This window comes from Notamacropus eugenii, chromosome 4 (assembly GCF_028372415.1).
Source record: "Notamacropus eugenii isolate mMacEug1 chromosome 4, mMacEug1.pri_v2, whole genome shotgun sequence".
Classification (NCBI taxonomy): domain Eukaryota; kingdom Metazoa; phylum Chordata; class Mammalia; order Diprotodontia; family Macropodidae; genus Notamacropus; species Notamacropus eugenii.
The window spans coordinates 304,791,137-304,817,587 of NC_092875.1; the positions used below are offsets into that span (position 1 = coordinate 304,791,137).

A 26,451-nucleotide genomic window follows, 5' to 3' on the forward strand; every position below is an offset into this window, starting at 1 on the left:
TAAAATTTTATGATCCAGATCCTAGAAAAACAAAGGGGTTATTTTGGTGGAACATATGAGTCTTGGGACTATATTCATTCTATTCTCATAATGAAGACTGTTTGTAACTTTTAATTCAGCATATACCCACCAACATCTACCTCACTCCTTTAGAGACATCCCAAACTCCAGAAAGCTTAACAAAAGCTTTTGCAGTCCTATTCAGCTTTTTAAAAATCACAGATTCAGAGCTGGGAAAGTCCAAAGTTTAACTAATCACAACTCCTCATTTGATAATTAAGGAAACTGAGGCCAACTGTGTTTAGGTTACATTCCTAAGATCACATGGATAGTGACACAGCAAGAATTTGAACCAAGGATAAGCGAGTCTTAATGGCTTAGAAGAGAAATTAATTATCAATTAATCTGCAAATATTATTCCTCCTTATTCCTACTTTTTTCATTATTTCCCTTGAGATTCTAGATGTTTTGTTCCTCCATAAAATATTAATTTTATCTGTCTAGCTCTTTAAATCTTTGATCAGCATAACATTAAATTTGTGCATTAATTTAGGTAGTATCATTACTCTTATTTTATTGGTATGACAAATCTTGCAGACAGAGTCAGACAGCTAAGTATCTGACCCTGGTTTTGAACTCAGGTCTTCCTGACTTTAAGTCTAGCACTCTATTCACTGTGCCACCTACCTATGTATTTTTAGGGCTACGGTTTTCCTCTGAGGATTGGTACAAGTTTTACTATGTTATTTCATTATCATTTTTATTAACTACTTCTACAATTTCTGCTTTGATCCAATTTCCATTTAAGCCTGTATTTTTTTGCTGATGTTCATGTAATACTATTTTTATTTTGTTATGGTATTTGTTTAGTTGCTTCAGTCACATCTAACTTTGTGACCCCATGTGTAGTTTTCTTGACAAAGATATTGTAGTGGTTTGCCATTTTCTTCTCCAGTTTATCATAGAGATGAGGAAACTGAGACAAATAGGTTTAAGCTGTTTGTCCAGGGTCCCAGTGTTAATAAGTATCGTGTCTGAGGCTACATTTGAACTCTGTACTTCCTGACCCCAGTCCTGGCACTCTATCTACTGTACCTCCTAACTACCTTTTATTATAGCATATAAAATGTTTAATATATCTACTTATTTCTTTGGGAACTAATATATGGTCTGCTTTTTATTACAGCATCATGTGGTGTTGAGAAATGTATGTATGTATATATATATTTACATATATAGTTAATGTTTGCTCTTTTCAGTATGTTCCCTGTTGTTCATCTTTCTATACAATCTGTCCATCTCTAAGAGAACATTACATATTCTAATATTGTTGTGTTACTTTCTGTGTCTTTTTTCTATTCACTTTTCTTCCATTGATGTACATGCTCTGCCATTTAGTGTATACCTGTTTAATATTGCTACATGTTCATTGTCTGTGGTTGCTTTAATCCTGATGTCAAAGATACCCTGGTACATTGCACAGCAAGCCAAGCCAAGAAATAACTGGATTTGCCTCTGGCACAGAGCGATGTTGAGATTCTGGACAAGTAACTTAACCTCTCAGTGCTCCAGAGGTAACTATTAAAGGTTGTGTAAGTTTCAAAGGAAGTTAGCAACCTGTGTTGAGAAAGAGTGTTCTTGCTCAGAAGTTCTTTACCATTGAAATCACAGGCTCAGTCACTATTACTATTGTTGCTGTAAAATTTTATTTTTGCTTTGTTTATTTACAATTCTAAATTATTTATCCCTAAAAATATAATTATAGAATCACAGAGAATGCATTGTACTGTGCTAGAAGGTTGATGAAAAGTCATAAAAGGGTTAAATCCTTCCCTCTGGGACAAAGCTCAGTTTTTATTGGAAAAACACACACACACACACACACACACACACACACACACGAGAAGCTAGGTGTGTGCATCAAGAGTGATTTATGTCCAAGTGTGGTTTGAGGTTGTTGGTGACATCAGAGACAGAAACTATAACAGGATTTTCTGGTTCTTGCAGATTTGGCTAGGGTGCAATACCTTCTTGTTTTGGCTTGTCCTCTGATCATTTTTATCGTCTAAGTCACATAGTATGTATTTACTATTACCCTAAACTGAATTAAATCGTTCCCAGGAATGAAACACTAGCTTTGCTTAGAAATCGTCCCAGAACAAAGTAATTCTGCGTTTTGACATGCTTTGTTTCATGATTCCTAACTCAGGAAGTGATTCTTTGTTCAGGCAAGCATCTTTATAGTTACAGTTTTGTGTCTGATAACTTCAGACTCTTCTGAGCATTGCAGTTATTAATGTTCAGACTTTTACTACACCCACCTGATCAGCTATAAGTAAGCTGTTTATAGCAATAGATCTGGTAAAACAAGGTATTGAGCATAAACCACTGTTTCCATGAGAATTCTCTAGAGCAAAATCATCAGACAATTTAATTGACATCATACAAATTAAGACAAATAAAGTCAAAGTAGAGACCTTCTGTTTATTTAGTCTCAGAGATGTGTATTTCAGTTAAAAACAAAAACAAAAACTGAACATATTGCTGAATTAGATTATCAAGTACAAATTGAAAAGTAATTTGCTTCCACAGCTGATAAAATTAGGGAAGTAAGAACCTGTGCAAAATATCATCTCTCCTTTTCTTTAGGGGATCTGTGCACGAAGCTAAAATGTGGTTCCAGAGGGAATGAAAATTTCATTGCAAACTTCTTCATTCTTTTCTTGCAAAAGGCAAGATTCCAATTTTTTGGTTGCTGTTCAGTTGTTTTTCGGTCATGTCCCATACTCTGTGACCCCATTTGGGTTTTTCTTGCAAAGATACTGAACTGGCTTGCCATTTCCTTTTTCAGCTCATTTTACAAATGGGGAAACTGAAGCAAACAGAGTTAAGTGACTTGCCCAGGGTCACACAGCTTGTGTCTGAGGCCAGATTTCAATTCAGGACGTAGAATCTGACTCCAGTCCCAGTCAGTACTCTATCCACTGCGCCACCTAGCTGTCAATTTCACATTATGTTATATTTTGCTCACTCTAATTCTGTCCTGGAAATTTATGTTTTGAGACAGGTTTATAAGTTGAACTGATTCATTCACCAGAGTATTTACTGAATGCCTAACGTGTATTTCAAGATGCTATAAAGATAAAAAGGAAGTAAGACTAGTAATTTATAGATTTAAGTCTAGAAGCGACCTTTAGAGGTCATCTAGTACAATTCTATCATTTATAAATAGAAAACGGAAGCTAAAGAGATGAAGTGACTTATTCAAAGTCACACAGCTGGTATGTAGCCGAAGTGGGATTCAAAATCAGGTCCTCTATCTCTAGTGCTTTTCTAACTATACATCCTCTCTTATCTTAATCTGTGAGAAATGAGATGCAGTGAAAATTTAATAAACCCATCGTATGCTAAATGATTCAGCGTTAAAATGAGAGGTACAGACAAGCAACAAACAAGCTCAGGAGAAGGAGAGAAAAATGTCAACTCAGGTAATTGGAGAGGCATTCACAGTGGGGAGTATAATATTAAAAATGGTTTGATGGCAAGAATAAGCATGACATGATCAGGAAACAGTGAGGAGGAAATTGTGTTTTCCAGCTCATCCTAGATAGAGTAAATTGTTTGTTTTGAAGTAACATTGGATAGAGTAAAAGAAGTTAGATTAGAGTAAGCCCTGAAACTTAGATAGAAGGATTTAGATTTGACGAGTTTGGTAATTGGAACTCATTGACTATTATTGAAGATGGAGATAGACACAAAGACAGGATTTTAGGAAGATGTTAGGCAGCCTCCACAGACGTCCTAGGGCCCCTTCCCATCATGGTAACCATGAGTTCTCAAAAACTAAGTTATTAAAGTAAAATCATTGGCAGTTTTTACTAAATTGGAAAGGATAAACCTGTTATTTAAGAATTAGCTGAGCTAATCCAGGAAAGGGTCAATGGCAAAAAGGTGACAATTAGGTGGTGAATTAGGTGGCCATGGTGAGTAATCAGTAAGTAGTAATATAGATAAAATATTAACTTACCTCTAGTCCATAATGGACATCTTTGTCCACAATGACAGTAGCACAGAGGTAGAATAAATAGTTAAGCAGTACATAAAGAAGTACATGTAAAAAGATATTTGGAGATCAGTGTCAAGGAGATACCTAGTGGGAGAAGAATCTGTTGCTAAAATATACATAATAGAAACATTGGGGTGAAATGAATATTCCATTTTAGAATTTGCAAGGGAAATGGAATTCTGGGCAGAGTTTGACATGCAGCTTAGATTTTTAAAGAACAAATTTACAAGGGTTTGGACAAAAGATAGTTTAGATCCTGTTGCCTAAAATATTTCAGCAGAAGTCACCCCAAGAGGGATAGTATCAAAAATGAAATTCTTCAGAAATCAAAAAGAAACAATTTTAAAGGAAAAGGGGAGCTATCCAAAGGTGTCATTGCAGATATGCAAGAATTCATATCCACCTCTATTCATTAGATGATAAAAGTAATGGCATGTTACAAAAGATAAATGCAAAATCATGGAAAGGTTCTGTAAAGATAGCATCAGGTGTTCTAAAAGTTAGAATGATCTGAGGCTGGTGAGGAAAATTAAGGTCAACAAAGAAGACATTTTTGTGGGCAAAATAAGAAGGATTTGAAATTTATTTCTATCTTTTTCATCAAAAGGAATATTATTGAGACTGGAAGGGCAAAAAAAAAATGCTTTAGAGAGTTTAAACAAGGAGGTAATATAAAAATACCTAGCTCTAATTAATAAGTTCCAGTTACCAGCCTGGAGGATCTACTTCTCACCTCTTTGAGTGACCCGCTGTTTTGTATTGTAAGATTGTCATCCTATTCCCACTTATCTTTGCAGAGGGATTAATCCCTCTCATCTGATCCATATTTTTGCTAGGTTGACCTGTTCTCTGCTCCTTGTTCACAACATTCCATCTTCTCCTTCCTAGCTTTTTGTCCCCCATCCCTAGAATACATCCCTTCTCTATGGGGCCTTCCCAGACACTCCCCAGTTGATAGCATTCCTAGCCAATTTACTTATCTCTGTACATGTAGTATAAGAGTAGAGTATAAGCCCTTGAGGGCCAGGACTGTTTAGTTTTAGTCTTAGCACAGTGCCTGGAACATGGTAGGTGCTCAATCAAAATCTGCTGAAGAGAATTGAATTGCTTTGGAATAGAATAAAACTTTTCTATATGTTATAGTTAGATAAGTTTTCATCATGTCCTCTTAGTTAGTCACCCATGTTTATATCTAGTTTTAGTCTTCATCTGTAGCTTTGTTAAGAGCATCTTTTTGCAAATTACGTTTTTCCAAGTTGGATTTGCTCAGTATTTGTTTTGCTATAGTCTGAGACTCAGAGAAATACAGTGCAAAAAACACCAGATAAGACATTTCAAATCTCACTTCTGACCATGGGCAAGTCGCTTAATTTCTCTGAGCCTCAGTTTCCTCATTTGTAAAGTGGAGATAATGATACAGTTATTTTGTCTAGGAATTGTTGTATAATGTAACATAATATGATTGTGCCAAAAGAAATGACAAGTCTGATAGATTCAAAGAAACATGGACAAACATATGAACTAGCACAAAGTTACATGATCAGAAGCAGGAGAATAATTTAAATAGTGACTATAATAATGTAAAGGAAATTAACTTTGAAGGACATCATAATCTGAGCAATTCAAAAGGCTAATCATGAGTTCAGAAGACTCATGATGAAATGTGTTTCCTGCTTCTTCTTGGCAGAGAGATGCACTGGAGGTGTAGGGACATATACTCTTTTAGACCTAGGCAATGTGTTAATTTACTTTGTTTGACTATATTAATTTGTTTCAGTGGAAGGATTCTGTATAGATGAGAGGGAGAATAGTAGATAGTGATAGAGATATTTTAGGAAATAAGAAAATAGCTTCAATAAGACATTAAAATGTAAAAATAAGTTTAGAAAGGGACACAGAAGGAAATTGTTACTATCATGTTACATTTAATATATATCTTTCTAAAAGACAAACTTTAATACATAAAACTTAAATACATAACAAGTTTAACAAGTAAATACATAACAACTTGAATACATGACAGAAATTAATGGTTTAACATATAATACATTTTTATTCTTTTTGTGTTATGTTCATATTTGTTGATGGTTTTCATAATTAAAAAGAAAACTTTAAAAAAAATTAATATCTCACTGTAAGGTAAATGGTGGGATGGGGGAAAAGTTAAAGATCTTCCCTGCCCATTAATGAGCCTCAGACATCTTTTGTTAATTTCTAATGAGGCAGTGGGTCATGAGAATCATGTCCTCCAGCCCCGAAAAGAGTGTATATACTCTGAGGTGAGGTTTTGCTTTGGGGCTTAGTTTGTGGAAGAAAGCTGGTGTGCCAGATGAGACCCTGAACAATCATTTTAAGAAGCCCCCTTCAGCTTTAAAAACCCAGATGTTGGTGCTTCTCTCTCTGGTAATGCTGTGTGTATTGTCTATAGACAGACAGTTGGAAGCCCTATCTGTTGGTCTTTCTGTTTGTAATTTCTGCTTGTAATTTCTGTTTTTATTTTCTCTGAAGTTCAGGGTGTTGATTTTTCCCCCTGAACTAAGTGAATGATGTATGTGCTTGATTAAAGCAATTGTTGACCCCTCAAAGGTTGCTTTTCTTTTAGAAAAGCAGATCTAAGAACCTGTACAGCAGGTCCTCCTGTGCATGCCAGGGTCCTCGCTGTTACACTCACCACAGTATATTTATGGAGAATATTCCAGATTTTTTATTTTAAAAAGTGTAAATGCAAGGAAGGAAATACACACTTACCAAGCTATGTGTTAGGCACTGTGCTAAGTGCTTTGAAAATAATTTCTTACTGGATCCTCACAATAACTCTGGGAAGTAGGTGCTATTATTATCCTCATTTACATCTGAGGAAACTAAAACAGAGAGAGGGTAAATGACTTGCCCATGGTCTCACAGTTAGTAAGTATATGAAACTGGATTTGAACTAAGGTCTTCCTGACTCCAAATCCGGTGTACCACCCAACAGATCATAAGAACATGAAAGGACCTAAACAAGAGATCACAGGAGTAACAAGAACCCAGATATTCCTTTCACCTCATCATATCACAGAATGTATGTGAGAGTCTGTACATACGGCATTTTACAAAAACACTCTGGAGTTCTCTCTACCAGAGAAGAAAGGGCTACTTTTCATCAAGCTTTTTGCAGAATTTTTGTTTGAAAGCTCAGAATTTTAATTTATGCCATTGCCTAAAAGAAGTATAGAAGTGGCAAGCTAAACTGTACATACTTTTCCAATATATTCTCATAAGCTAGCTAAAAAGATAAAACTATTACTATAGAAGGAGTACAAAAGGAAGGTATATAAAAAGAAGTAAGTGATGATATCCTATGAATCTTACATTTAAAGGTATCATTTAGAACATGAGCTTCTTCAGTTTTTTTTTCAGTTTTAAATTTACTTAATTTAAAAGTCCATTATCTATTATTATTTTGGCTTCTATAATTTTTAGTAGTACCTCCTATTTGCTACAGATATTTTTTGTACTTTTTATTTTATTTTATTTGTTATGTTTTTTATCGTACCTCCTATTCACTAAAGATATTTTCAAGTTTAGTCAGTGTAGCAAGTCCACGTATGATTATTTAGACAACTGGGAAGTTTGGATTGCTATGGCAGTCACATTAGGGAAGTTACCTTTCTCAAGAGAATGAATGAATAAATGAAACATTTGTTATGGGGAAAACACTATACTAAATGCTGGGAATACAAATAGAAAAATAAGACAATCTCTGCTCCCAAGGAGTAGAGGTCCTTAGGGTGCAGCAGCAAAGTTTACGTTAATTCCTCTTCTTTTATGTTATTTCCACTGATAAAATCACATCAGTTTCTGAAATTGAACCATTTAATGCTGGCAAGAGCATATTTTTTCTGGGTCTTCAGTAGCCATGACTATAGCACCTGTAGGAACAATTGCCAGCCTGCATCTCCATAGAGGTTGCTTCCCAGAAAGATAGCTGACAGTACTGGTCAGGGAACAATGCTATTCCCAAGGTTCTTGGGTTCAGGGTCCTGGACTGTCTTAGGGGAGACAGTGATCAAAATGGTAGAGGCACATGATGCCTCCTGTCTCTCACTCAGGTTGCCTGGATGCTTAAGTTACATTGGCTTGCCTGACCTGTACATGGCAGTTAGTGTGATGACTGGCCCCTTGTTCCACAAGAGGTATTTCCCTGGATGACGGCCATGGCTGGACTGGGAGCAGGAATGGTAGTATAGAGGTTCCCATCACTCATAAGGACAAGGTTCAGATAATAGATTAATCTGTAACAGTTCTATGACACTTAGAAAGGGTCCTACTCTAGCACTCCAGTGATGATGCAGACATTCCCTATGCCAATGTAGAACATGACACATCTATTTCTAATGTCTGTCATATGAGACTATTGTCTATGTTTGCTGATTCATTACCAAACATGGAATCCACCTACTGCGTTATGGGCCTTCCTTGCATTTTCTTGACATTGTAAGAATAGCAGTACAGCACCAGAGCAATCCATCAATTATCCATGGATCTTGATATTGACCTTGTTTGATCATGTATTTCATTAATGACATTCTTTATGTCATCACTATTATCTTTGGGTGATCCTTTATTTCAATTCTTCAGTGACTGTAGTGTTCCATGTCTTGTAGTATGACCAGAATAATATTGGTGTTAAAAACATGAAACTTTATTTCAAGTAGAAGTTTGGCATTATTGAAATAACTTTGCAATTTCCCAAAGGCAAATAAGCTCATTCTCTTCCTTCTGTTTAATTCAGAACCCATCTCCTTTTCAGTTTGTGATATCCAAGGTATGTACACGCACAGTTACACATAATGATGGGCAAGTTTTATAGGTTGCCCATTCCATGGTCTGACCAAGAGACATTCTTTATCTCCTTTGTTTTGTGTGTGTGTGTGTGTGTGTGTGTGTGTGTGTGTGTGTGTGTGTGACTAGTCAGGCCAAACTCCTTTAAGTTCTCATTTAGGAAGCTCTGTATTATTTATTCTTGAACTTGAGCTCTACAAGCACAAAATCACTTGCAAACAGGAGTTTCTAGAGAACCTCAGAGGGAACCCTTTTTGACTTAGAATCTTCACTAAATTTCATCTGATAGTAACAAGTATCTCTGATGAACAAATTTAACCCTATGTTATGCCTCACTTGATATTAATAATCAGAGGATTTTCAAATAAGTATCTATTCCAAATGATTGTGTATAGTTTTGGCATATGTTTGTATCAGGAGATACTTTAATATCTCATTTGTATAGTGCCTTAACTTTACACGTATTTTCTCATTTGAGCTCATTTGATTTCAAGAGGTGCTTTGATGTCCCAGGTAATTTTTTTTTATAGACCACAAAAGTAAGCAGAATGTGACTTTATATTCCCTACATCTTTCAGGCATGTGGGTCATGGTAAAAATGCATATCACTTGCTGTAAAAGTCTGCCTGTTGCTTTTCTAATACCTACATCAAGGTTGTTCTCTGCATATGCAGATTAGTGCCATAGAAATGTTGTACAGATGGGAAAGTAGACATGAGTCAACCATTACTCATTTTCTCTTAAAAAAATGTTTGGTGTTTTCCCCGTCATTGATATCTTCCTTCTCCTTGAATTACCTTGACAATCGACCCCTCAAATTCCTCAAAATAGTACTGCTGTCAGCATTGATCTTCTATTGGTTTAGTCCAGCTTTTCCCCCCATTTTTGTTCCTTTCTTTGTTTCATTCTATGTCATTTTTATTTCCTCAAGAAGCACATCTCAGACAGTGATGGTAGAGTCCAAAGAAAAAGGGTCTTAGTACAGAAAATATAGCAACTGATTCAATTAGTGGCTATTCCATGCTTCTCATTGTTCTTAAAGCCACAGAAGGATGAAAAATTCAATATACAGGTATTGCCAAGAAGTTATGTGGCTCTACCTCAGTACTCTATACCTTAGTACTATAGGCTGGTGTACCAGCTTATTTGCCCCTATGTGTGGGATCGCATCCATCACATCCCATCCCTATTCCCACTCTGACTTCAGTTCTGTCCTGAGCAAGAAGAATGTTACACTCCCCTGACTCAGACAATGTTAAGGTGATATTGTTCCCCCAAACCTCATTCTTCTCTACTTATTCTATTCTGTCTGACCTCACAGATCTTAGACTATCCTTGCCTACACATAGTCATGTCCCATTTGCAATCTTCTAGACTTTCCTTTCTAGAATTCTGCTATTCTTTATACCTTCTCCTATATTAACTGATCATACCATGACAATTTGTTTGCCTAGAATCTTCAAATCTCTCTGTTTTGCCTGGACCCCTGGTTCTGGTCTCTTCTGGCCTGTCCTTTCTCACCACTAAGAGTGATATATGCATAGAATGTCCTTACATAGGAAAATGAACTTGATAATCTGGACATAGCCAACAGATAATAGTTTCAAAACAAATATATTTATTGCCTTTGGTCAACTTAAAATGGCAAGTTGTAATATTAATCTAAGGTTAATGATGAGTGGGGGGAAGAATGAAAGATCTTCCCTGCCCATTAATATGCCTCAGACACCTTTAGTTAATTTCTAATGAGGTACTAGGTCACAAGGGTCATGTCCTCCAGCTCTGAAAAGTGTATACGTACTCTGAGGTGAGGTTTTACTTTGGGGCTTATTTTTTAGAAGAAGTTTCATGTGCCAAATGAGGTTCTGGGTAGCCACTAAGGAACCCCCCCAGCTTTGAAAACCCAGATGTTGGTGATTCTCTCTCTGGTAATAATGTATGCATTGTCTATGGTCGGACAGTTTGAAGACCTATCTGTTGGGTTTTCTGTTTGTAATTTCTGTTTTTTCTCTGAAGTTCGGGGAGCTGACTTTTCCTCCTGAAGTAAGTGAATAATATAGGTGCTTGATTAAAGTAGATTGTTGGCCCTTCAAAAGTTGCTTTTCCTTTTAGAAAAGCAGCTCTAAGAACCTGTACAGCAGGCCCTCTTTTATACGCTGGGGTCCTTGCTGCTATACAAGTCAACGAAATAAATTCTCTTAAAACAACAACAATAATAATCATTAAAATTTAAATACTACTTAAAGGTTTAAAAGTAGTTTGCTTATATTATCTTAATTTATCTTCACAATAAGGCTATGAGGTAGGTACTGTTATTTATTATCTCCATTTTACAGAGGAGGAAACTAGGACAGACCAAGGCTAAGTGATTTGTCCAGGTTCACCGCAAATAGTAAGTGTCCGAGGTAGTTTTTGAACTTGGGTCTTCCTGCCTTCAAGTCCAGCACTTCACACTATAACTTTTGCTTCATTTGACCATCAAAGCATAATTAGATATGTGACTATCTGTCTTATAAGAAGACAAAGCAGAGTAACCCTAAGGCAGACTTCTATTACGCTGAAATACTTTATGTAAAGCAATACAGTTGGCAACTCTTGGGAAACAGTCCAGGAATGGACTGTTGAATAGAAACCAGAAATGGGCAATCCTTGTGGAGCAAAGAGATTGAATTTTCCTTAAGGAAAAAGTGAAAGGTTAAGCACTAACAATCAGTCATTGCAGATAGAGACTTCAGTGGCAAGCAAAAGGACTTTGAAGCAAAACTTTTATCTCAGTGTAGAAAAGAGTGCGGTTTACACAAGTTCTTTTCATCCACTCTGTGCCATGAATGATGAGGAAATCCTTTTGAACAGAGAAAGACACTTGAGAATATAACCCTTGGATTGCTAAATTTAAAACTGGTCTAGGATGTCACAGTTTAATGTTCTAGATTGAGAACCCAAAAAGCCCCACTTGTGCCCAGAAAACAAATTAAGAATGAGAAGTGGAAGCTGAAAAGAGGCAGATTTAGGATGGAGATAACAAAACAAAACTAAGCCTTTGTGTAACATGCCTCCTGGAGAGATTTCTCTTCATAGGAAGTCTTCAAAGAAAGGACTGGATGATCATAGGGGGGATGTTGTGGTGAAAATTCTTGTTCAGGTAAAAATTGGACGAGATGATGTCAGATGCCACTGTAATGAGATTGCTGTGATTGTGAGAAGTGCTTATGGTGACTACTACACAATTCCTTAAGATGATGTAAAAAAGCAGTGTGATACCTGTGAGAAAGAATGAAAGAGTTCGGGCGTCTTTCAGTTGGGAATTTTTTCCTCTATAGTGTGGACAAGAGGCAAGTGAACCTCTGCACCTTTTGTTGGCTAAATTTTGTGTATTACTTTCAAACATGGCACCACCCTGACCCTTCCAAGGTCTGGATGTAAGCCAGAAATTCAAAGTAAGTCTAATGTAAAACATGCCAGAAGGGAAAAGGGTTAGAGGAGTGATTTACAGGAAAATGTCAAATTTAGCAGGTATCTTCTAAGTTCTCCCCTCTATCCATCATCTCCTTTTGGAAGAAGAGTGAAAAGAAACCATTGGTTTTTGTTGAATTATTCCTGACTTTTTTTTTCATTTGCAATGTGTACTTGTTCAGTTTCTGTGGTCTCCCGCTTTAGTTTATAATAATGCCAATAACATATTTATTTACTGCTTTCTATGCATTCTCTGATTTGATCTTTACAATAAGCCTATAAGATAGGTAAAGCAAGTAATAGCTCCCATCCTCATTGTATAGATTAGTAAACTGAAACTTTAGTTAAAGAGACCCACTCTTATGATCCCAGTATCCAGAAAAAAAAAAAAAGCTGTATGTAATTTGGGGGGAACATGCGAAAGTGAAAAGTGTACTAATTATGGAAATTAAAGGTGATTTTCATAGACTTGGCAAGGTGATCAAAGGATTCATAACCCCGTCTACTATACATAGCATATGTTCTATTATCTGGAAGTAGATCGTTTTTTTTTTTAATTTTGTGTGAGTAGAGAGAAGGGAATGGGTGGGAAAGATATGGAGGTAGAATCTCCTTGGTAAGTGATAGGATATGATGGAGCATGAGGGAGGGGGAAAATCAGAAGATGATAAGGTTGAGAACCTGGGTGACTAGAATGATAGTAGTTCCTTCAACATAAAGAAGGAACTTAGGAACAGATATGGGTTTAAGGGAAAGAAAGTGATCTCTTTGGGGTGTATTGAATCCAGGAAGAGATGTCCAACATGTAATTGGTGATGTGATTCAGAAGCTCAGGGAGAGAAGGATATAAATGCATGCATGCATGCATGTATGTATATGTATGTATGCATGTACACACAAGTCATTAGACCAGATTCAAATTCATCTGTCCTTAATAATATTTAGTTCATATTTTCCTGTCTTATCCACAAGGTTAACATGAGAGATTTTGTCCAATACTTTGCTAAAATCGAGATAAATTACATTTAAAGTACTCCCTTGTTCTATCAGTCTAGTAACTTTCTCAGAAAAAGGAAATAAAATTAACTTGGTATGACCTGTCTTGTTGATTCTCATTTGGTGCCTACTGTGATACACCGCTATTCCTCTTGATCTTTCAAAGATCACTGATAGTGGTTCAGCAATCACATTCATTATATATGTGTATACATATGTGTATACACATTCATTATATATGTGTATACATATGTGTATACTTGAATATTTCTATAGTGTGTTAGCATATATATAGTGTGTACATACATAGGTATTACACATTCACTACATATGTAAATATCCTCTTACTAGACAAATACATCTCATCTCCACCTTTTCTGCCTCCTCCAGCACAATGTTCTGCCCACAGGAGGTACTTAATAGCAATCTGTCAAGTGAAGTTACATAAGTAAAAATATTGCACACAATCACCGTACGTGCATAAGATTGAGAAATCATTGATATTAGGACATTGAATATGAATATGCAAAATAAATATTATATTCTCACCACTAGGTGGAAATAGAGTATTTTCATTTTCTTTTACATTTTCGGAAGTATATTACTAAAATAGTATTTTTTTTTTTTTTAACAGAGTTCCAAAATCATGAACTTAGGCCTGGAGAAGTCTCAGAGGTCGTCTAATCCAAGCCCTCATTTTACAGACAAGGACATTGAGGTCCATCGAGGTCAGATAACTTGTCCAGGTAGTTACGTTGCATAGTTCAGATTTAAATTGAAAACCTCTGTATATCTATTTCCAAAGCTTTTCTCATGGTAACCCCCAAATTAGATCAAGGAAGGATCTTAGGTATAATTAATTTAGTCTTTTCCTTTTAAAATTGAGGAAACTAATGCAAAGAGAAGTGAGAGAGTCAAAGCAGAATGAGTTATCAGAATCAAGCTTATATTTAGACTCTTGAAATAATAGGAACTTGAAATAATAGAAACAGTTATGGGGTACATTAAAATAGAGATGAAGAGAATTTCATTCCCTCTTTCTATCTATGTCAGTGGCTGCCTGTATTGTTGCTCATTATCATGCTTCTCAGATGTCATTGTAATTGGTTGCTATGCCTTTCTGGCTGACCAGTAATAAGGGGGCATTTGCTGACTGCATCCAGCATCTTCTTCAATTTCCCCTACTTCAATCCAACATAAGAGGTCCTTAGCATCTATGTGACTCCAAAAAAAAACTCCAGAGCAAACAATGGACACTAAATCCTCTGGCTAGAGCTAGAGCTGTGGAGGAAATTTCTTGCCATGGGACCCAGATGACTCAGGAGGACAAAGTGAGGCTAATACTTTTGCACCACTCTCCCTCCCTTAAATCCAATCACTTGCAAGTCATGACATCACCTGACTGATGTCATGATCCTCTTCTAGAAGGAAGGACAAACAACAAGATATCCCCAAATGGGGCAATAGTTCCAATGCCCCAGTGTAATTGAGTCCCAGGTTTAAGTAGGACAAAGTTGATTTGCAGTCCATTTTGGGAAGTGTGAAACAACTGTAGGAGCTCATAACACCCACAAATGGGAAACTGTAGCAAGAACAGCAGCAGCTAGCAGTAGTGATGCAGCATATAAAAAAGCTGGCTTCTAAAGAGCTGAAAGACCTCGATTCCAGTTTCATCTCTGACACAGACTGGCTGTGTGATCCTGGAACAATCATTTAACTGGTGCTCTAGACAACACTCTAAAACTAAGTTTCAGAGAAGGTGCCAACCTGCAGTGGTAGATTGGGCTTTCTTAACCAGGCAATTTCTTTAAACAATTAAAGTGGCAGATATACTCTTCCCCCTCCCTCTCATCTCATCTTCCAGTTTCTCTAGACCACAACTGGGCTTCTTTCCTGTGGTAGATAATGAAATTTCAGTTCCAATCTATGTTTATTTTGCTCATCTCAATTACAGATAATGAAATCAGATTTAGAAGGAGAAGGGGTCTCTTAGCTGTCTCAGTTTCTGCCTGTGGCCAGGGAAGGAAGGGGCTGGTTGTCAGGCTGAAGCAGGCATTCAGATCCTCCCCAGGAGGAGAAAGTTGCCAGGCAGGTATGTAAAGTGCATTGTAAAACTTAAAGAGATCTGTACAAATGACAGGTATTGTTATTAGTACGAAAATGTGGTTGGGCTCAGGTCCCCTCCCAAGGAAAGTGAAGTAATGGAGGGTTGGGGGGAGGCGGCTAGGGCGAGTCACAAGAAGGCAGTGCCAATTGCAGCTGCTTATCAATTAACAAATGTTTGTTCAGCACTCTTCACTGTTCGCGCAAATGTGCTTGGTTGGCCTCTTAGCTGGATTGCAAACGAACATCCTGGAGATTTTTAGTTGGAACCAGATGCGCGATTTAAACACACACACACACACACACACACACACACACACACACACACACACACACACACACACACACACACCACATCAAAAAAGAAAAGGGAGAGGATCCTTTACCCTCTCCAGTTTCCTGTGCATGGTTTCTTAGCGTAGTTAAGGGGGAAAAATAGGCACTTCTGTCTGGACAGAGGCGGGGCAGGGCAGGGTGCTAGGTGTTTGGGGAGGGGTGGCTGCGTGTCCGCGCTTGTGCTTACAGCTTACGGGAGTGCCCCCAGGCTCAGGGAGGCACTTGGCAGGTAAAGCCCATTCACATGTCTGAACCCACTGGCAAATTTGAGGGGGATGGGGGGAGGTGGAGTGGGAGGATAGAAAGAGGCTGGGCTTCCTCTGCTCCCATTGGTCCAACCCACCGCCTCACTGGCCAGACCTCTATATATGGGAGGCGCCGGAGCCGGGGCGGTCTGCCAGCCTGGTCCTCCACCTTTCAGCACAACGCTCTCGTCTTCTCAGGGTTTCTTCCCTCCTCTTCTCGCCCGAACTCATCATGGCCTTTCCGAAGCAGCTGCTGGGCAAATGGCGCCTCGTGGAAAGTAAAGGATTTGACGAGTACATGAAGGAACTGGGTGAGGCACGCTTTCTTTGCTGTGGGGATGCGCGCTTCTGCACAGATGTGTGTCAGCCTGGCACTCCTGGACAGATGCTGAGCCTGCGCCCAGCGCGCTCCTGGTGCCGCGTGGCGGCTTGGCAGGCTCCGGGCCCTGGGAGGGAGCCGAGGCTGCAAGACGAGCCAGCCCCAGCCCCGCCACCTCCTTCCCTTTCCCCGCTGCGCTTGGGGCCACTTGGTGGCCGCCTGCTGCTCCCCTCTCCGGATCTTCCCTGGGTTCTCCCCATCACTGCCTCTGCTTCCCTGAGCTGAGCCCACGTCTCCTTCGAGACCCTGCTCTGGTGGCCTCGGGGAAGGATCGTGGCATGCTCCCTGCCAGGGAGGCATGGTGGTACCCTGCTCAGGGATGGCTGGGTTGGGGAAGCCGCGGCCGCTGTGGCTTTCATTCGTTCGGAAGCTTCTCTCTTTAAAGCTCAGGAAGCCATGAGGCTCATAGCACCTGCCTTTGAAAGAGCATCCTACCCAGTGGGAGGCGAGAGAGCTCACGGGGTGGGGCGCTAGTGCTCTCTGCTTTCTGAGGACAGGTTTTGCAGTGGAGGGGGGTGGTGGTGAAGAGGTGGGAGAATTAATTAGAATGGCAACCCTGCTTAACAGGCTTGGGGGACCTGAATCTGTCGGGAGTCTCTTTGTTTTAATCCTTGAGAACTGCAGTTGCTGCTCAAAAATCTGCATTTGGAAATTCATTCTCCTGGCTTTCTCCAAAAAATCTGTCTGGAGAGAGAGAGCACCTACCCATTTTCCTTCATCTTTGTGGCTAGCAAGTCCTAAAGAACTAGATTTGGTGCACCCCTTACCGATCAACCAGTTCAACCATCTCGTTTTACAGCTCAGTAAACTGAGGTCCAGCGAGACACCTTGCCCAACTAAAGTTATATGATGAGTGCGCCAGGACTAAAACTCGTGCTTCGGACTGGATTTGTAATCAGAGAACCTGATTTGAATTCTAGCTCTGCTGTTTATGAATGAATATATAACCTTGAACGTACCTTCCCTTTATTTCTCAGTTCAGTTTCCTAATTTGTAAAATGAGGAGGTTGGACTATCTGACTTCCATGGACCCTTTCAGATCAATATCTATACTCCTGGTCCTTTGATCTTCTTCCTACACTGCTTGTGAAGGAAATAGAAGTCTCTTTTTGCTGTTTTAGTCACATGGGAGGCTTATTTAGTACCTGCAATGGGCAAAGTACCATATCAGTATCTGAGTGGGGATGTAAAGAAGATTGAGATAGTTTTTGATCTTAAGGACCTAACAAGCTAGTCTTCACTGTGAGATAAATATACAAGTCATTGCATTCTATGAACACTCCAAGATCTACCAACACTGCCCTGGGAGCTGAGAATACTTACTACTCTTCTGGTTCTCCCCTTTCCCCTCCCCAAATAACAACAGCATTTCCAGTAATTCCTGCTTCCTTCCAACAATGTTTGCTTTTCTTCGGGCAGTTTCTTATGTCAATAATTCCTTTAATCTTGGTTATGAGGGTTCAGGGCTGATTGAGAAAAATTGGAGGAGTTGTGACAAACTGTCAAAATTGTCTGGTGACTGGAATCTTTCATCTAGAACATTAAGCGTAAAGAGTTAAAACCTAAGGTTATCAAACTTCTTAGAATGACTTCAAGGAAGCTATAGAATTTCTTGCTTATACTAACAGTCAAACAACAAACCCCACATTCCAAACTCTTAATAATTTCTTCTCTTCTGAAGGCAAGTGAATCAGGTACATTTCAGAAGGCACAGAATTGATTGTTGTGTTCTCTCCCTGCACTATCCTTCTCTTGGAAGGGTGCTGTGTGCTTGGGTGGGGAAGAATTCTTTGGGATACAGAGGTGGCATCTCTGGGCAGTTGGACTTGCTGCAATTCGAACATTTTATTTTGTTACCTGAGAGTGTGAGGAAACGGTGGATGAATTGGTTCAAGGCAAAGGCTTGTGTATGTGGTCAAGAACACTATATTGAGATTCATTATCTATTAATTGTATCTTGGCCTGTTTACATCTATAAAATGAGTCCCATTTCAATACTAAAAATGATCCTGACATCAGAGTTAAATATGCAAATAAAATATGCTACATACTTGTAGTTGTAGTATCTAACAAATTCTTAAAAACTACAGTATGGTAGTAAGATTAAGTAGTACTTTTTCATCTTGAGTCTGGTTAGTAATACAAGTCCCTAAACATGTGGCCGCATTGATAATTTTGTAATTAGGTAATTTTGCAAACAGGTTCTTTTTTTTTTTAATTGTAGATTTTTCAGAGGACTAGGGTTCAGATCTTGGCTCCAGCCCTTATTGTATGTGTGAGCATGGGCAAATCACTTAATCTCTTTTGGGCTTGAACTTATTCATCTGTAAAATGAGTTTATCAAACTAAATTACTTTTGAGGTTCTTTCCAGATCTATGATCCTAAGTGCCCACTCCCTTTTTGTGTGTTGGGGGGTAGTAGTGGTGACAGAGAAATCAAGTATGTTTGAAATTCCTCTGCTATTATTCTAAGTACTTGAAATCTTACCTTTGGAAACTGGAAGGGTAATATGAATTACCAAATTATCTCATTGGAACATCTTCAAATAACTTTCCTGTCTTGATCAACAGTATTGACTAAGAAGGAAGAATGCTAGTTGTCAGAGCAAATGGTATGGAGAAACATGAATAAGCTCTGGATCTTTCTAAGCTTGATTATTTCACTTAACTTCCATTGTGTCACAAATAAGTTTTGAGCAAATCAACTTTAATAATCTTTTTCTTCCTGCATCTTGTGGGCTGAACTCAACTGGACTCTACATTTTGAATGCAATACTACAAACAATTGGCTTTCATCAGTCTTTATGTAGCTTAACATTTTGTAACTTTTTTTTGGCAGGAGTGGGGATGGCCTTGAGGAAAATGGCTGGTATGGCCAAACCAGATGTTTATATTTCTGAAAATGGGGATGTAATCACCATTAAGACTGAGAGTACTATAAAAACTACGCAATTCTCTTTTAAACTTGGTGAGAAGTTTGAGGAAGCCACAGCCGATGGCAGGAAAACTCAGGTCAGTAATGACATTCTGTCTTTTGTTATAGCTAAGGTTACTTGCATAAAAGCAATTTAATTCCTCATTAAAATTTCTACTGTTTTTAGTCAAAAATCAAATAAAAAGGACACATGTTTATGATCTTGAAGTAAGAAATTTGTAAGCATCAACTACCATGAAAATGCATTTACAAAAATAGGTTAGGGAGCTTGAAGGCTGAAATATTCCAATATGATTGATGTTCATTCTAAGTTTTGGCTTATGCAAAATGTCTCTTAAAGTATTAGAGTATAATCATAGCAAGTAACATTTCACGAGGGAAGTAGCTGCAAAATTAGAAATAGTCTTCTGTCAAAGGTCTCAATTGAGTAAGCACTCATGTTGGGAAATGTTCACTTGACAATACAATCTGGACATTTTATTTTTCTTTAGACTGTTTGTTCCCTTGACAATGATACATTGGTCCAGCTACAGACTTGGGATGGGAAGGAAAGCACAATAACAAGAAAAGTAGAAGATGGAAAATTATTGGTGGTAAGTCAAAAGCCTCTTAGATTCCTCCTTTATCTCTAGTCTACATAAATTGAACTGTGTCATTGAACGTAAATTGAACCTTGCTCAGCAGCAGAGATACCAAAGCCCCCAAGACAAATGACTTGTCTAAGATGCAAACACTAGCCTTGCTTTGATTCTAGGTCCACTGTCTCCAAATTAAACTCTCTCTGCACTACATAGCTTATTGATCATGAGCATTTTATTCCCTAGGAATGGCAGTAAGTTTATATTGAGGAATCTACACCTTGCTGCCTGGGTTCTTGCCAACTCCTTCTTTCATGAATAGCCCATACTTACATACTGCTTCACAGTTTACAATTGCTTTCCTTACAACAACCCTGTGAAATGGACTCGCCCAGGACATTTTACCTGGATTGCTGTAGGTCTTTGATGCCATCCATGATAAGTTTTCAAAGCTTACAGCATTCTGTTCTACACTTCCCCATACTCCTGAACCAAGACATTATTAACACTAATCTGTTCTAATCTCTCCTCTTTTCCCCTCCAGGACTGTACTATGAACAATGTGACTTGCCACAGGGTCTATGAGAAGGCTGAGTAAAGAAATTCCATCTTCATATGGGACAGGAATTAGCTGTTATGAATGAACCAGCTCAGTTCAATGAGCAAACTCTCCAACCAAACTCTTGTTTTTTTCTTCTCTTCCTTATTGTGGTCTGTTATCTCAGTGACTGACTACTTGCAAACAGTTGTATTTCCAAGCTTTGATGTAATTAGGATTGTTTTGGCTAGTAAATAAAGAATTATGCTGTTACTAGACCCTTTTGTCTTTCATTTAAGGAGAGTTAGAAATCAATATTTACTTAAGTTAATTTTAAATCAGTTTTATACTCTGGACTAGGCATAAGGTAACTGTGATTTGAAAATACAACCCAGTACTGTATTTATGGAGATAGTTTTGCTGTAAATAAACACTGTTATAGTTTTCATTTTAATACAAATCAACATTCCTCCCCACCCCAACTATTCTTTAAATCTTGATCTTAAAATCAACTGCTTAGTGGAAAGGTGACTATAATAGATATTAAATATTTAGCAACCAGTATAAAGTTGTATAAGAGGCTGGGGAGGATAATTGAATGGCTGGCACAAGAGGCAAGGACCCTGCCTTCCTTTCCAAATCTGGCAGATTTAGTATACAATAATATTACACGACTCTCTGCTACACATTCTACTTCTTGTAAATAAGATATGTCTTTTTACAGTTGTATTCCAGACACCATGTCCCATTCTTATAAATCTCAGTGATGCATAGGAGGTTAAATTTGACCTGTGTTAGAACCTCTGGTTCTTCCTATTTATTACCAATATTTGTACATTTTTGATAGATATCTGAGGCCATGGGTTTTATTGAATTCCCTTCTTGGATTTTATCTTTCAGGAATTACTGATCTTTTCTACTGTTATTCTTTCATAATTTTAGTTATGATTTTCTATGGTATTTTGCTTGTTTATTCATGTGCAGATTTCTCTGCCTTTTCTCTTAATTTTAAAATCCTTTTGGTTATATTTGCAAGACTGCTGACAGATACATTTTTTACATCCCTGGCTAATAATCCACTGTGAAGAGGTAAAAATAATTTTACTACTATGGCTCCAAGCCCTCTTGATGTACATATGGCAAATCTCATCAAACAAGAAACTTGGCCATCCCCTGACCATCTCTCAGCTTCTCGTGGATTGGCAAAGTTAGAATCGTATTCTCTGCCACTCTGCCTTTCTTGTTCCTCACTTACTATTCAATTTAGAAAATACGCTTATTTCACTGGTCCTAATTATACTCTCCCATGAAGGACAGGGCAGTCTTCTATATAAATTTGTTTGTATAGTTTATGTCCCAAGGGGATCTAGGAGTTAGCTCAGTGTGAGAAAGCCATTGCAGGATTCCACACCTAGAAGTTACCCCACTATGTGCTATCCGTGGAAGGAGACAAAGAGCAAAGGGGGCTGCACCCTGAGATTGATCGTTGTTGGCATCAGTCCACCCTTCATGAGTTTTGTTTAGTTTGATTTTTTTTTTTAAATATGATTCCTGTGTGGCTTTGCTGTTCTTTACCTGAACTCTCTTGCATTACAAGTTTGTTGCCAGAAGTGGGAGATGAAGAGCACAGAGAGCCAAGCAGACTTTTGGGGAGGGAGAGGAGGAAGGGAAGGATTCCTCAGGAAAGACAATGCCTTACCTGAGGAGAGGAATGACTGGGCACTTAGGAGAATGTTACATGAGGGAGGGTCAAGTGTTCTTTAGGTACCCCCTTCCCATTGCCCCAAGATTTCAAACAATGAGTTGTTTGAGAATAAGAAATTAACCCCTTGGGGATGGAAGTTTTTTCCAGAATTGGGTTCAATGTCCAAGTGGCCAGGAGTTTTAGATTATGAGGACATTGAATGGTTGGGAGTGTGCCTTGAACTACCCAAGATTCTGAGCAATGTGTTGTTCCGACATAAGAAATTAAGCTGTAAGGGAGCTGAGGAGTCTATCCCTTGACTGTTCTTCATGGTGGTAGCAACAACTGAAGAAAGGTTGGCTGCACAGGAAAGTGTGAATGGAGATAGAACTTGTACTGTTCCCACATCTGACTCAAGTGATAATTTTTTGTAGCTGTCAGTAAGATTTATGAACCCCTTGATCTCAGACCTACAGGTCTAGAAAGTTTCCCTTTTCACTTCTTCTAAACTACTTCCCCCCCCCCCCCCTCCACTCACTCTCCTTTGACCAAAGGGAGGGAAGGAGAAAGAGGTAGTAATGTTTGGTAGGAGATAAAATAGATTAAACTAATAAAGCCAGGTTAAACAGAAAAGTCTCCTTTAAGAACTAATACTGTAGTGGGGAATCAGGAAACGGAAGGGACCTTGATTAGTAGTGTGTGTATGTGTGTGTGTGTTCGTTCTTCACTGCTGAAGAAGACCATGCCATCAGAGAAATGATGACATGACTTGCACTTGACTTTGTTTTGAGTGAGGGAGGGCTGTGTAGGTCACCAACCTCACTTTTCCTCCAGAGCCATCTGAATCCAGTGACCAGATATTCTTCAGGATGACTGGAGATGACCCAGGATGAGGCAGTTGGGGTTAAGTGACTTGCCCAAGGTCACACAGCTAGTAAGTGTCAAGTGTCTGAAGTGTGGAGATATGCAGATATAGTGGATGATTAGGCAGGGATAGTGGGGCAAAACAGGAAGATCTGGATGAAGAAGACAGGAAGGAGGAGGGGAATCACCTTTAGAACAGACTACAGAGGAACCTTCAAGCACCTGTGAGGACGAGGTTATACCCAAGGTGGGTTTGTGCTCTGCTTGACTGAAATCTTTGTCCCCCAGTCCTGTTGTCTCCATCTCCTTCTGAGGTAGGAGAAGAAATCACATCCCAGAAATTTACCTTTTCTTCTGATCTCACTCCCTTATCCCCTCACCCCCAGCCAAATGCTGGCTTTTCCCTGTGGGCGTTTTTCAGCAGGGAAGGAACCACGGGTCATATGTCCCAGTGCTACCCCATGGCCAAATGGGAAAACTAGACCTTTTCTAAGTCTCTCAGACATTAGAACCCAAGTGGATGTAGGACCAGAAAGTTTTACATGCAAGGTGCAAAAGAGTTTCCTTCAGCATTTTCAGCCCAAGTCCCTTGTTGTGGTCATCCAAATGACTGATGTGATTACAATGGGACCATGCTAGCCTATCAAATTGACTATAGTGGTAACTCTGATTAAAGAGTGTCAGATTCATTGGAAAATCAAATCCAATAGAAACCCAGGAAGTAGGTACCAGTGCTTAGCAACCAAACTGAAAAACGGATAGCAATGTTATTCATGGATAAGCCCACTGAAGGGGGTCCTTCCCCAAGGTGTGCAAATGGAATGAAATTGAGCCTGTACTTGAGAAAACTCTTTAATTGCAAGACTGACCTACCCTCTGTCAGCCATGGAAATTAAAACACAATGATATTCTCTTGGTAGACTTATGAAAGGGTACGACTGTTCTGGAAAGCAGTTTGGAATTATACACAAAAAGTTACTAAATAATGTAACTAGCTGCGCTAGCTAGACCTATACCCAAAAGAGATCAAAGAGGTAGGGTAAAGTCCCATATGTACAAAAATATTTATAGCAACTCTCTTTTTTTGTGGCAATAAACTGGAAATTAAGTCCATTAATAAATGACTGAATGAGTTATGGTATATGAATGAGATGGAATCCTACTGGGCTGTAAGAAGGGAGAAAATAGATGATTTCAAAAAAGACATGAAAAGACTTGTAGGAACTGACATAGAATGTGGTAACAAAGAGAGATTAAGTGACTTGCCCAGGGTCACACAGGCAGTAAGTATCTGAGACCACATTTGAACTCAGGTCTTCCTAACTCCAGGCCAGTTAAGTTCCCTGTATCTCTGCCCCATATATCTTATTCCTTATTATGCAATTTAGAAAATACTCATTTCGCTGGGTCCTGACTATATTTCCCCTATGTTTATGGATGACAGAATAGTCCAGTCAGACTGCTCTTCCCCTAAAACTCTATATAAGTTTGTACCCTGGGGAATTCTGGGAAGGTCTTTGTGGGGTTCAATATCTAGAAGCTACCTTCCTATGTAGTGCACTCAGCAGAAACAATGAACAAGAAAAATATTTGAAGTGTCCAGTGGTTATTTTCTCCTCCCTCTGTGTCACTTTTGTGATCTCCTTCTGGACTCATAGGCTTCCTCCCTATGGCTGGGTGCTTTTAAAAGTAGACGCACTATAATATCTTATATGTTTCTCCTTTCCCCAGCGCTCACCCAAGCCAGTATTCTTCACCATTCACCCCAAGGCTTGTGTATTTCTATATAGGAGTGAATACAGTGCTATTAATATTTAATGCTTTTCCATGAAACATTTTATCCAGTTTCACAATTGTATTATCAATTGCTTAACATAACTCAATTTTATCCACAAGAATATTATAAAATACTTTATCAGTTAAATGTCTTACTAAAACCAGGGTCAACTATTTACAACCTTCCCCAATCTATTTATGTACTAACTGTCAAAAACAAAAAAAAGACTAGTTTGGCATGACTTGCTTTTGGTGAATCTAAGTTGTTTTTTTGCAGTCATGGCTTCACTTTCTAGACACTGACCAACTATCTCTCTAATGATTTATATTACAATTTTTTCAGTGTATCACCTCCAAATTCACACTTGCAGATTGAGCCCCCAGTGGAATTACCACCTTCTTCCCTTCCCCCCAAGACTGTATCCTAAAACTTGTTCATGAGCCCAAACCAATTTTGTTTACCTTTAATAGCCTGTTAGAAGGCACAGCTCAAAACAAAGGTATTTTCGGAAATAGCATCATAAAAATACTAGTAACAAATCATTCCTCCATAAACATAAGGGGCATTCTCCCACAACTATATAGAGCTTGTCAATGGAAAGAATCAAGGAGTGGTTACACACAGAGAATATACTGATAAAAGGTACATATTAGAGAATATACGTGACCAAGGGAATTCCCATTTTTGGCACCGAAGAGTCCCTAGATTTACTTGTGTAATTCTCATATTGTTCCCCTTTGTACAATGTCTCAGCCAAGTGAACTAGCTCAGCCTGAGCCTCTCTGAAATTTAAGTTCTGGTAACTGATGTTGGCTTTCTTCTCAACTCACAGTAGTAGCACTCTTCAGAGCTTTCTCCTGCTTTGCCTATCTCCTTAAAGAGTTTGTCTTACTTTCATTTTTTCAAGGGTAACAGGGATGTGACTAATCCTTAACTAGCCAATGGATATTTTTTCCCTTTCTTGACATTGTGGCACATCTCCCATTTCCAATATTTCTGACCATGGATCAGGAGTCACATCTGCCAGTTCTTTCAGTTTCCAGATGTGTAAATCACCAGGGCTAGTTATTTGATTTCATCAGAGGTATCAAACTCAGGGCCTGCAAAGCTTCAAACTTAGGGTCAGAACCCTATTAAAATATAATTGGCAAATGTTGCTTTTTTTTAAAGTACAATGCAACATAGATAATGTTAATTTGTAGTTTTCTAAGTCAATATGTGACACTCAGAGATACTTTTCTATTTGAGTTTGATTCTGCTGGTCTAGATGATCTTTTACTATGTCTTTACTTATCTCAGGTATCAATTTTCTATTACTCATTTTTAGAGCAAACATTATTCTCCTTGATAAAAAAAAACAAATGACAAAATAAGAATTATTCCTTTGGAATAAGGCATACCCTTCCATTCAGCCCTCCCTACTCAAAACGAAGTCAAGTGCAAGTCATGTCATTATTTCTCTAATGGCATGGTCTTCTTTGGCAATGAAGGACAAACACACACCCTTCCATTGGAATAGTCTATTCATGGCTTACTTCTCAATGAACCTCAATGATACATAAAAGTTATGTGTGTTAAGATGTCTAAGGCCCATTTCTTCTGTGTATTCTCATGTGAGTATGGGCATTTCCTCTACTATTTTTCTTCTTATGTACATACATATACATATTGTA

At 38.4% G+C, this 26,451-nt stretch overlaps 1 protein-coding gene and 1 long non-coding RNA gene across 2 annotated transcripts in view; both read left to right on the forward strand.

The window, feature by feature from the left end:
• LOC140501393 (uncharacterized) overlaps positions 1-15,431 on the forward strand; it is a 38,233-nt gene extending 22,802 nt beyond the window's left edge. The window contains exons 3-4 of the long non-coding RNA XR_011966166.1: positions 13,974-14,085; positions 15,294-15,431. This is a non-coding gene — a long non-coding RNA (uncharacterized lncRNA). The remainder of the gene's footprint in view (positions 1-13,973; positions 14,086-15,293) is intronic.
• Positions 15,432-16,084: 653 nt separating this feature from the next.
• FABP5 (fatty acid binding protein 5) lies at positions 16,085-20,731 on the forward strand. Its single transcript, XM_072604966.1, has 4 exons — positions 16,085-16,334; positions 19,242-19,414; positions 19,829-19,930; positions 20,460-20,731. The coding sequence occupies exons 1-4, from the start codon at positions 16,256-16,258 to the stop codon at positions 20,511-20,513; spliced, it is 408 nt and encodes a 135-aa protein (XP_072461067.1). The 5' UTR covers positions 16,085-16,255; the 3' UTR covers positions 20,514-20,731.
• The last annotated feature ends 5,720 nt before the right edge of the window (positions 20,732-26,451 follow it).

Coding starts and splice junctions, on each gene's coding strand:
- FABP5 (XM_072604966.1), top strand. CDS start 16,256: ATGGCCTTTCCGAAGCAGCTGCTGGGCAAATGGCGCCTCGTGGAAAGT. Junction 19,415..19,828: donor CCGATGGCAGGAAAACTCAG/GTCAGTAATGAC, acceptor ATTTTTCTTTAG/ACTGTTTGTTCCCTTGACAA. Junction 19,931..20,459: donor AAGATGGAAAATTATTGGTG/GTAAGTCAAAAG, acceptor TTTCCCCTCCAG/GACTGTACTATGAACAATGT.